Consider the following 12,236-nt stretch of genomic DNA (forward strand, 5'->3'; position numbering starts at 1 on the left):
CTGTTCAATCAGAAACAGACCTCAGAGTCCGCCATTGACTTTATGCTGAGCACGACTTCATCGCTCCAATAATTACTAAGAATTCGACAGTGCTAGAGCTTCTACCGAACGAAATCTTTGCTATGAAGCTTTCCTACATCTTTCATCTTAATATGATGAGGGTTAAAAAGGAAGACTCCGCGAAGATAGGAAATAATTACGCATGCAAATATATTCTATCAGACACTCCGCCCCTCTACTTGCTTTTCTCCGAGCCAGGAAGGAGGCGTGGTTGAGCCTTGCGACTGTACTGGAAGAAGCCGGCTGGTGCTTTACGGCATTGGTTATTCCAAACCTAGGTGCTGGAGAAGGAGGTCGGCCGCAACCCGGGGCCGGAGAAAAGGTGAGTTCTTCTTTCCAGATCCTGGAACAGGGAAGATGGGGGCAGGCAGGCAGTGACTGCTGCCCTTACCCTACATCCGAGGTTTCTTTCTCCTCGTTTTTTGACTGGTTGGGTGCGGAGCTGCTTCCTGCACCTCACTTGGTGCTTGGACGCTTCTGTCCCACCCACCCTCTGGACATATCCCCTGGTCTTCCTCCCCGCGCACCTGCAGCATGGAACTGGAGAGCCAGGGCACACCCTCCGCCGGGCAGACATTCTCTGGCCTCCTGCTGCAACTCACTTGTCAGGACTCACCTGGCGCGGACGGGGCGACCCAGGATCCAGTGGTCCAGGAGCTGGACGCCCTCATAGGAGCAGCAGATTGGCCCGAGCTCTTGCAGAGGGACCCTGCGATGCCCCAAGCGCTGGAGCAGGTGGCCCGAACTTTGTCTGGCAAAGCGACCCCACCCAAAGAAGAGGATTTCCGCGGCTCCCCTGAGACCCGAGGGGCAGAGCGAGCAGCCTCCGTCGGGGCTGTGTTCCTTCGGCTGCTTGAGAGAGTAGAAGCTGCCAAAGACTCTCTGGGTCCGTCAGCTGTGATGCCCGCGCTGCGCCTTGCTGCCCCATACATCTACCTCTTCTCGGTCACCCACAGCCAGGAGCAGCCGTGGACCAGCCCCGAGTCCCAGAAAGTGGCCCAAGAGGTGCTGGCCTTGCTACTAAGAGTTACGAACTGTGGGTCGGTGGCAGAATTTCTCCGAGGAGAAACTGAGGACCAGGCAGGCAGGTTCACGGCGGTGATGGGTCTTCTCAAACCTGAACTGAACAAGTGAGTACGGTGGCTACCTCAGGTTGGAATCATTGTAGAAGCTTGGATGGCAGCTAACTAATTGGCACAGCGGATAGAGTGCTGGGCCAGGAGTCTGGAAGACCTAAGTTCAAATGCTTTGCAATTCACTTAAACTTGTTTGTCTCCGTTTCTGCACCTGCAAAATGGGGATAATCATTGCACCCACCTCTCAGGGTTGATGTGAGGATCAAATGAAGCAGTTGGCAGAGTACCTGGTGTGCATAGTAAGTGTTACCTAAATATTAGCTATTCTTATATGCGTAAAGAAGGATAAAATGAGATAATATTTGTGAAATGCTTTGGAAACCTTACAGCTCCTTATAAATGCGAGTTAATTTTGTTAAAGGTCAGAATGTGCTTTCCTCACAACAGTCTTGTAAAGAGGTTTGGGCAAATAGCATTATCCTCATTTTACAGAGTTTAAGTGCCCAACATCACAATGTTAGAGTGGGACAGTCAGGATTCACTCAATGGTCTCTCCTCCTCTCCAAGTCTGAGCTCCTTCCAGCATACCTCATCCCTGGGGAGGGAACTGAATTAGATGTGAGAGAAGGGAAAGGAATAGAGTGCCTACTATGTGCTAAGTTCTTTACAAAGATCTCCTTTGATCCTCAACAATTCTAGAAGGTAAGTTCTCATATTAACCCCCATTTTACAGATGAGAAACAGAGACAAACAACGGTTAAATGATTTGCCCAGGGTCACACAGCTACTGTCCATACTAGATTTAGAAATGTAGGTTGTTAGTATTTTGTAGATGTGGAAACCAGAGCTCAGTGAAATTGATTTCTTTTAATTTAAAAAATTTTGTATAGGTGCCTTTTGATTTTATATAACTTCTAAAAAGAACTCCTACCTCCTGGCTTAGTAACAACTCTAGGTCAAAAAGGCAAGGGTTAGGTAAATGGGGTTAAGTGATTTGTCCAGGATTACACAGCTAGGAAGTGTTGGAAGTGAAATTTGAACCCAGGTCTTTCCAACTCCAGGCCTGATCCTCTTTCTATCCACTAAGCCACCTAGCTGTTGCTAATAATAACTTCTGAGAGTGTTATTCATCTCTTCCCCCTCACCCAACTGAAATCTCCTTTGTAACAAAGAAAAACAGTCAAACAAAACCCAGAGATACAGTGACCACAGACAGTACTGTATACAACTTTATGTACTATTGCCCCCCCCCCCCATCTTCTCCAAATGCAGGGAAACATGTTACATTATAACTGTTCTTTTTAAGTGATTTTCTCAGCTAGTTGCAGGGCAGGAATAAGACTAGAGCCCAGTTCTCCTGATTCCTTTCTGAGGCTGCCACATGAAAGACTAAAAATTGCTTTTTTTTTTTTTTAAACGTAAATTTAATTGTTTGTTACATTATTCTTAGGTCTACAGAGAGCAGAACTGGTAGTGGTAGGTAGAAGCTTCAAAGAGATTTCATTGATAGAAGGGACTCTTGGATGAGGAACTTCCCTCTATATATGCAAATTGACACCATTTTCTGCTTACATCTTCTCAATCTTAGAGAATTTTCTTGTGAGTTGAAGAAACTTGCCCAGTCACAGCTTGTATGTGTCCAAGACACTTAGTCTCCTTGGCTTCAAGTTTGGCTGTCTCTCCACTGTGCCATGTCTGCCTCATAAGTTATGGCAAGCTTCTTAACAATTCAAATTATCTTTCCCAAATTGAAATGAATTTTTTTAGGAGCTAGTAAACTTCCCCAGCCTTGGAGGCATGAAGTACTGTCTGGAAAACTGGTCAGGTCTATTTTTCCTACTCTGAACTCATGATATGTGCTATTTGTGTCACTAAATCATGTCCCATTATGACATAGGCTCCTCTTTTCATTTTGTATTGTTATTTAACTCTCGAGCAATTATTTATTCATCTTTATATAGCAGACATTTGATCAAAAAGCATTTTGCATTTTGTTCCCCAGATATAATATGCACATTGTAATTATAACTTACACCATCAACACTCACCACTCTGAAATATTGCAGTTTATATTAAATAATACTTTAGGCTACTGATTTTTCATTACAAAAAAACGTAATTTGATTATTATAATGGCCTGCCCTTTGTATGTTTCTATTTAAGTCAAAAGATAAAATAATAGAAATAATTGAAAGGGAAAATTATTTTATGTACTTTTTCCTGCCCTGTAGCTATTTTGATGAGTTTAGGGCAATTAATAACCAGTTCTGGCAGCTAGGTGACAGTAGAGTGCTGGGCCTGAGATCAGGAAGATCTGACTTCAAAATCCAGTCTTAGAAACTTCCTAGCTGTGTGATGTAACTTCTGATTGCCTGACAAAAGATCCACTGGATCCCCTAGAGAAGGTAATGGCAAACCACTCTAGCATTCTTGCCAAGAAAACCCCATGAATAGCAATGGTTTGTGGGAACACAAAGAGTTGGGCACAACTGAGAGACTGAATAATAAGGACATTTGACCTGTACGATCCTGACCCAACCCAGATGCCTCTTGTTTTTGCCCAGTTAATGTTTTATATGCACTAGCATTATTTGCCTTTATAGGGCAGATATGTTATGTAATCCTTTTAAAAATGAAAAATAGTCTATCATAAATATGTATATTTTCAAAATAATTTTTCAGGGTTTGATTTAGATTTTTAGAATTATTAATTATTAAGCCTATTTCTGTTACATGTAAAAAATATTAAGCTGCAATATGTCCCAACAACCATATATTTAAGGGGGGAAAAGCTAGGGTAAAATTGAAGTAAATTCATTTATTCAAGGTGAAATCATAAAAAGGCTTCTTACTTTTCTTTATTTTCCTAAATTGAGGCAAAGTGATACATTGGAAAGAAGGCTGAAAACAGAGTTATAAGACTTTAGTTCAAATCCTAGTTCTGCTATGTACTAGGTCTGTGGCTTCAGACAAGTTACTTTGGTATCAGTAAAATCTGTAAAATGGGTTGGTCTAGATGACCTCTTACTTGTCTTCCAGCTCATGATCTGTGGCCCTGTCATCTTCCTACTGGTTTGAAGGGATATGTTTATAATAAAACATTTGCTAATATAGGGAGGAAAAAATGTAAAAATAAGAGTTAATTATTCACTTTACTCCTAGGGAAAAATGAATTGAGATTTTTTTTAGCACCATATATAATTTATGTACAGACATTTATGTAGCATCTAGTGGCAGCAGAAAAATGTAATGGACCACTTAGTCTTCACACTCCAGCACTTTTGAGAAGTGGAAAGATGTTATTTCATTCAAGACCAGCTCAGAGTGCCCAAGTTATCCAATTAGAGATAAAGTGTATTAGGGATAGGAAGAAGGTGTTTGGTGTATTTGTATCTTTCTTTTGTTCAGCAACAGAAAGAGTGTGTTTTACAGAGAACCCTTTGGTTTTTTCTTGCCATGAGATTGATTTCTGCCTCTCTAGGGAATCCTGGAAGAACAACCCTGCCACCAAACATGTATTTTCATGGACTCTGCATCATGTCACAAGACCCTGGCTGAGTCATCACTTGGAAAGGAGCCTTCCTCCCTCCCTGCTCATCTCAGATGACTACCAAACAGAGAACAAAATTTTGGGGGTGCGCTGCCTCCATCACATTGTGCTCAATGTGGTAAGCCATTTCCAGGGGTCCCACGACAACTGCTAGACAGTTCTCAGTCCTCCTTAATAGTAGTCCAAGAAGATTCTTTAATGGGTCTGTGTGGTTATAATCATCGTAAGTCCTTCCTTCACTAGGAGATTACGACTACTCTCTTGGATGATGCTTCTTTTCTTTCTTTCTGTAGTCATGATGATATATTTTTTTTAATCCTTACCTTCTATCTTAAAAATGAGGTTCAGAGAAGTTGACTCATCCAGCCAAAGGCTTCTGACTTGTTAAGGCAGCAGGGCCTGGCAGCTGGGATGCCGGACTTGGGCCTCAGGAAGCCCTGGGTCTGAATCCAGCCACAGGCACAGTATGTGAGCTCAGGCAAATCAGTGAACCTCTTTATGTCTTGGTTTCCTCATTTGTAAAATGAAAGGGAGGAACTTAATGAACCTCCCATTCAACTTTAAATCCACAATCTCATGATTCCAAATCCAGTGTTCTTTTCATTACATCATAAAAATCACCTTTTTGTTTTCTACAATAATTACAATCTATATCCAACCATTTCATAGAGCTGTTAAGATCTATAAAGCAGCATGTTACTATGAAAAAAGTACTGGATTTTGGAATCAAAGGAACTTGGGTTTAATTTAATACCTTTGGGAACCTAAAAAGTGTCATTTCATTTCTTTAGGCCTCAGCTTCCTCATCTATAAAATGAGTAGTGTGGACTGGATGACCAGTTAGGCCCCTAATATAGCTCTAAATATTTTTTTGCTATGGGATGAAATTTAAACAAGTCAATCTTATTTCCCTGCCCACCTGATGAATTAGCAGTAATCACAAGTAATACAATGACCTGAAAAGATGGTGGCAGTGTGATGTTGCCAAATTGACTGGAAGTCAGTAGACCTAGGTTCAAACCCTGGCCAGATATAAACTAGCTTTGTGACTTTGGCAAAGCATTTCTTCAGAACTGAGATTCCTCCTTTCTGTAAAATTAGGGTATGGCATAGATGACCTCTAAAAACTCTTTACGGTTCAGATTCACTATACAGGAGGATGTTGTTTTATGCAACCAATATGTTCCAAGACCCTTGGAGAAAGTCATTATTTGATAAATATTTCTTATATGAATATACCTACGCGTTCTGCAATTTTTCTTAGGCTTATCAGCCTAAGTAAGCTACCGGCATCACTACTCATACTGTGAGGCCATTATTAATAACTAAATAGTATTAATGGAACAAAGAGAAGAAAACTGCTCTGACCAAGACACAATTGTTACAAGCATAAACTGTGGACAAAGAATGATGCAGGAGCTAATATTTGGTGCAAAACAACATAATGCTTCTCAGATCAAGAATGAACATGATTGGACAAATTGTTGCAAGACTTTATGCCACTTGGAGAAATGGTGCAGGTTTAGCTTATTATTTTATTTTTGTTTTATGTGCAATTATTTTTGTAATTTAGTGCATAATATAAAATTTTATTTTATTTTACATTATTTTTTTCAATTGCCAATTGCATATACTTAAAATATGTGTGTTTGATTTCCATAAAACAAGGTTCTACAAGACAGAATCAAAAGTAGCCTCCATAGTTTTAGATTGAATAATTGGAGCTCAAGTAAATAATAGTCACTGCAGTATGGGAAAAAAGCTTAAAGATTGCACATAACTCCCTTTGAAGCCCCCTCTCCTCTCACTGGGTTCTCTGTTTCCCTGCAGCCAGCTGCTGATTTGCGCCAGTTTAACAGAGCTCAGGTCCTCTACCATGCCCTATTCAATCATCTGTACACACCAGAACCCGACCTTATCCAGGTAACTGTAGTTGCTTCTAAGCCTAAATCTGGGTTTTTCAAATGCAGACTAAAGGTAGTATGAAGGAGAAGTAGAAATAAATGGCAGATAATTCCATTTTGGATTCTATTTATATCTAGTCCAGGTTATGAATAACTAAAAGTTGTTCCCACTTTGATTTTGAAAATCCAGGTGCCAACTGACTAGTGAAAATCTATAAATGCAAGGAGTTAGCCACATTCAAAATTCTCCTCAAAGGTTCATGGTCATACACCTGTCAGGGCAGCCACTTGTCACTTTCTTAGGGGCAGTTGAAGGAATGTAATTGAAACAAAAGTTGATATTTTTTTATCCATGAACAAATAAAGATTAAGAAATATTTTCTTTGTTCATCTGACCTCACTTCTATCTTTGCAAATGGTCTAATCTCTGCTACCAGGGTAGCTGAGGTGATAGATCTCTTTGAATTTAGGAGGGCCAAGAGACAGAGGGTAAAACCCCAGAGCTGGAGCCACAAGTTTACCTAAGGGAGTAGAGGTGAGAGGGCACAAATGGCTTAGTCTGAAACAGATCCAAACTCCCATGCCAACCAGAGTGGGGAAAAAGGCAAGGAGAAGGGAAGAAAGAAGGGAAGGAAAAGAAGGAAGATCAGGTAGGTAGATAGGCTTGGTCATGTCCCGGATTTGCTAGAATAGTTACCCTACTGTAGTTTGTTACAAATCAGAACCATCTCAGATCTCCTTCAAGAGGTCTTATATAACTAAAATTACCAAAAAGATCCTATTGTAAAATTTTTTCTCCTACTTCCATAGCATGAGAACATTCCTAGAGCCTTCCTATGTTATGGACTATTCCACAAGTGTCAAGAAAGAAATGGATACAGGCTTGTTGCCATCTTTCCTTCTCTCATTTCAGGCAGTGTTAGAGTGTCTGCTGGTCCTGTTTCCTGTCCTAGAGAGGCCCCTACAGTGGAAGGCACCTGAACCCAGACCCATGGGACCCTGTGATGATGTGCTACAATTGATTCTGACCCATATGGAGCCAGAGTACCGTATCCTCCTTCGAAGAACCTATGCCAAGAACCTGCCTTCGTTTATAGAGAGGTGAGCCCCTGGGCCACTGGCCTTAATTGTGATAAATGTCAGTAATTACTATCATCATTTACAACACTGATTCTCATTTTAGGCTGGGGATCTTGACAGTGAGGCACTTGAAAAGACTGGAGCAAGTGATTATTGGATACCTGGAAGTCTATGATGGACCTGAGGAGGAGGCCAGGCTAAGGATATTGGAAACTCTTAAACTTACCATCCAGCATTGTTGGCCAAGGTATAAGAACCAGAAAGAAGCGCTTTTACTTATTCATATTCTCTTTTCTAGGAAACCTCTAGCCTTCATTTCCCTAGAACTATACCCTGAAGTGTCTACAACTTTAAAATTTTACTATATATCACTTAAGAGTTCAGAATTCTAAGTGTTTGAAATGAGAAGTACTCAATGTAATGTTAAGAAGTTGTAAAGAGATTTCTGAATTATGTGTGGAGTGAATGGACCTATTTTCAGGCTGATACTAGCTACCTTTATTTCTTGTCCTTCTGTATCAAGGGCTTCCCCTTTCTAAACACCCCTTTCTCTTGAAAGTTCCCAAGAGTAAGGGTCATAGATTTAGAGCCAGAAACCTGACAAGTCACCAAGTCTTAAGTTCCTCATTTTATAAATTAGAAAACTGCAGCACAGCAAGGTCTTCTCTTCCTGACCTAGGTTGAATTTTCTAACCACTAATTCATATTTCCAATATTCCTAACCTGGACCCAGTTGGACAGAGAACCCTAAAATAGATCTACCTAGCCAACCCATTAAAGCCAAACCTGCAAGCCTGTTTATATTGGTCTTCTTGCTTTGTTTCCCTTTAAAGGAAAAAAAAAATGAAGACACAAATAAGTTAGAGAATAGACCTAGAGCAGAAGAATGTGATCTTTACCTCACTTCCTTATTAGTGCTGAGGGGATTCAGTGAGAGAATAGTTGTGGAGGCAGATTGGACAAAGAAGGTTCCAGGGGAGGCAAGTCTAGAGTTGGACTTGGAAGGATGGAAAGAATCTAAGTAGACAGAGGGAAGGGAGGGATTCCAGGGAAGTAGGTTCACAAAAGCACCGAGGTCAGAATGAACATGGTGGGATGTGGGAAGTGGTGAAGTCAATATGGCTGGAGTAAAGGAGACCCTTTGAGGGATGGAATAAATGTTGGTGAATCTTTCATTCCAAATTTGAGTTTGGATATGATTCAGTTAACTGAAATCTAGATATACTTTTAAAAGTTTGCAGAGCACTTTACATGCATTATCTCATTTGGTCCTCAACCTTGTAAGGAAAATGTTCTTTTATTCCCATTTTACTGAGAAGGAAACAGATTGATTGTTCAAGGTCAAATGCTATGCCTCTGCTCACTGTCAATTAATAATTGAGGCAGGATTTGAACCTAGTTCAGCTCTTTATCCCTTCAAGCTTCTCAAGTTTTTGAGAAAAAATAACAGCTTAGGAAAATTAATAATGCTATTTAAGAAAAATTAGCCAATCTATGTGCCAGATATGCATATTATTAGCCAAAGTATGGATTCTTGCTGATGTTACTATTAAATTAACTTTTAAAATCTATCCAAACACTTTCCTTCACCCCAGTGTCATGTGTATTCTAACACTGGTAATACGGTATAATAGAAGTAGTAGTAGTATCAGAAGACCCGAATTTGAATCCAGCTCTACTTTATGACTTTGAGGGAAATCACTTAACTTCTTTGGGCATGCTTTTAGTTTTATAACAAAATATGAAAGTTTTTTATAAAAGAATTATTTAAAAAATGTTTCAGGGAGTCCATGAATTTGGGTGGAGAAAATAGTACATTTATTTTCACTGAAATTTATCATTTTATTAATTTTCAAGTTGAGGAGTCATAGACTAGTAAAGCCAAAAGGGTCTGGTAGACATTAATATAACAAATTAAGTTCAGAACCCCTGAAGAGATGATCTTTAAGACCTTTTCAGCTCTAGAGCTTATAAACAACTCTGGTACTGAGATTTGGGAGCTACCCATCATTCCCAAGCCAAGGGGCAATTGGGTCAACCGGAAGAAGGGACTGGTTTGACTTCTTAGGCAACCAAGTATTTAATCAGGTTTGGGGAACATACGGGTGTGAGGTGATACTAAACAGTCAAAAAACTTAGCTCTGCCTCAAACTAGCTAGGTGACTTTAGGCAAATCACTTAACTTCATTTATGCCCATTTCCTCCTTAAAATGAGGTATATAAAAGTTAATAGGCAGCTAGGTGACTCAGTGGATAGAATACTGGGTCTGGAGTCAAGACCTGAGTTCAAATCCAATCTGAGATGCTTAATGACCACATATGACCTTGGGCAAATCATGGAACTTTATTTGCCTGTTCCCTCACCTATATAATCATAAAGAATTTAGCAAAGTACCTGGCCCATAGTAAGCCCCTTAATGTTAGATATGATTGACAAAATTGGTCACCACTGCTTTCTTCTATTCTTGGATTTAGAATTCCCCACAGACTAGAAATTTTTCTGAAGGCCCTCCTAAAAATGGTCTGTGACGTGGTAAGGGACCAGAGCTTAACACCTGAGCCTGTGAAGGGGGCCCTGCTACAGAAGGCTATTGACTGTCTCGTTCTCTTGGACCACTGCTCTTGTGGGCAGGTTACAGTAAGTGAAAAACAGCCCTTCATTCTACCTCACTTGGGTTCCAAAAATTCATCTCTGGTGATAAAGCAAATGACTGACTGTACTCAGCAAGATGCTCATCGTCCAGCTCTGGCTCTTCACTTTCTACTACTCTGATGACTACCCTAATCACAGCTGCTTCACCTCCTGCCCTTGCCCTGAATATGAAACTTTTCAATCATGGTAGAAGACAAGGGATTAGCAGAACTATGGCTTAAAGCAATGGTTCCCAAACTTTTTTGGCCTACCGCCCCCTTTCCAGAAAAAATATTACTTAGCCCCCTGGAAATTAATTTTTTTTAAATTTTAATAGCAATTAATAGGAAAGATAAATGCACCTGGCCATCACTGCCCCACTGGATCGCTGCAGCACCCACCAGGGGGTGGTGGCACCCACTTTGGGAATCACTGGCTTAAAGGAATACACATGAGAACTATATAGAATCTAAACCCATGTGGTTGTATAAAAAGGGTATAAATGAAAATGTAAACATGAAACTTTTTTTTTAAGTAGTCAAACTTAGAAGTAAAAAGAAAATTGTGGAATTCATAAACTGGCAAACTATTTTGATACCAAGGTTGAAAAAAAACAACCACCACCAGGGCTGCATGTATACTCAAAAGTTCTATGTCCTTGAAAGGCTTCACAAGTATGGCACCAGTAAGGAAATTATTGTACAATAGGATTTGGGGACTCCTTTCTTTATAAACATTAAGTGTATCTTAGGCCAGAAGTTGAAAAGGAGGCAGGATTATACCAACAGCAATTTTTTTGTGGGCCAAAAAGTAACAGACATTTTGGACAATAATTTGTGAAATTTAAATATCATTTTTCCTTCCTTTTCAATAGTAATTTTTCTTTCCCAAAAACTGCTACCAAGGGCAAATATCATAAGCAATACTAGGTCATGACAATTTTTCCTTCTTCTAGGGGGTCCCTACAATCCTGGGTGTGGGCTGAGTAAGTTGAAACTAGTAAAGTCTAATATACTTTCTACTAATCTGTTCCCCACTGGAATACACAGACCCAGTGGACAGTTCTCAAACAAAGTTTCACTCAATACCTATATACTTTTTTGTCTTAAACTTTATTAACCTACGTAAACTTTAGAGAGCTGATGGTAGTGTTTTTCATCATTTGTGTATTCAAATTCTTGCATCTTAGCGGCCTAATCTCAAAAGGATTTATATGATTGCTGCTTCTGTCCATGAAACAGAAGGAAATTCCCATGGAATACTTCTACATCAAACTAGAATCTGTTCTGACCGTTCTGAGAACTAGAGTAGAATGTTAATTTAGTTGTTTCTACCTACTGCAGATATTATGGAAGAGGAGAAACAAGAAACCAGGGTAGATAAAAGCATCAAAGCATGACTTTTTTTGTTGTTTGTTTTTTTAATTCTACTGTTTCAGAGTCTGCTGGCCAAAGCTGTCCAGAGCTGTGAAGATGACAAGGTACTACAATGTATCATAAAAGTACAGCAGCTTTCAGGAAAAACAACCCAAGCTGGAACTTAAACACATTGCCATTAAAAAAAAATAAATATTTTTTTTTACTTAATTTGAAGATAAAATGTTATCTTTCTTTCATCAATCATTAACCTGGAGAAGAAAATGATTCCTGTGTATTCCCTAAAGGTTGAAGGATGACGGTAGCTTCGGGAGGCGTCTGTTTCTTTCTTCCCCTTAACTCCACAGGAGTAAGGACAAAGTAGAAGAGTAAAAAAAGTCTTAAGCTAAAAGAGAATAAAATCATGTGGGAAATGGTGATATGCCTTTCTAAGACCTATAATTCTAAGGAATGTTTCTGTCCCCAAGCCTGACCCCACACTGTGAGCCTTCTCCAGCACAACTATTATTTTAATACATCTGTCTTGGGGCAGCTAGATAGCTCAATGGATAGAAAGCC

At 39.8% G+C, this 12,236-nt stretch overlaps 1 protein-coding gene across 1 annotated transcript; it reads left to right on the forward strand.

Annotated features, from left to right (window-relative positions):
* Window positions 1–432: 432 nt before the first annotated feature.
* TTI2 (TELO2 interacting protein 2) lies at window positions 433–11,845 on the forward strand. The gene is made up of 7 exons (XM_044660876.1): window positions 433–1,190; window positions 4,618–4,804; window positions 6,517–6,609; window positions 7,504–7,691; window positions 7,774–7,917; window positions 10,146–10,308; window positions 11,741–11,845. Exons 1-7 carry the CDS (start codon window positions 595–597, stop codon window positions 11,843–11,845), a joined length of 1,476 nt encoding a protein of 491 aa, XP_044516811.1. The 5' UTR covers window positions 433–594.
* The last annotated feature ends 391 nt before the right edge of the window (window positions 11,846–12,236 follow it).

This window comes from Gracilinanus agilis, chromosome 2 (genome assembly GCF_016433145.1).
Source record: "Gracilinanus agilis isolate LMUSP501 chromosome 2, AgileGrace, whole genome shotgun sequence".
Lineage (NCBI taxonomy): Eukaryota > Metazoa > Chordata > Mammalia > Didelphimorphia > Didelphidae > Gracilinanus > Gracilinanus agilis.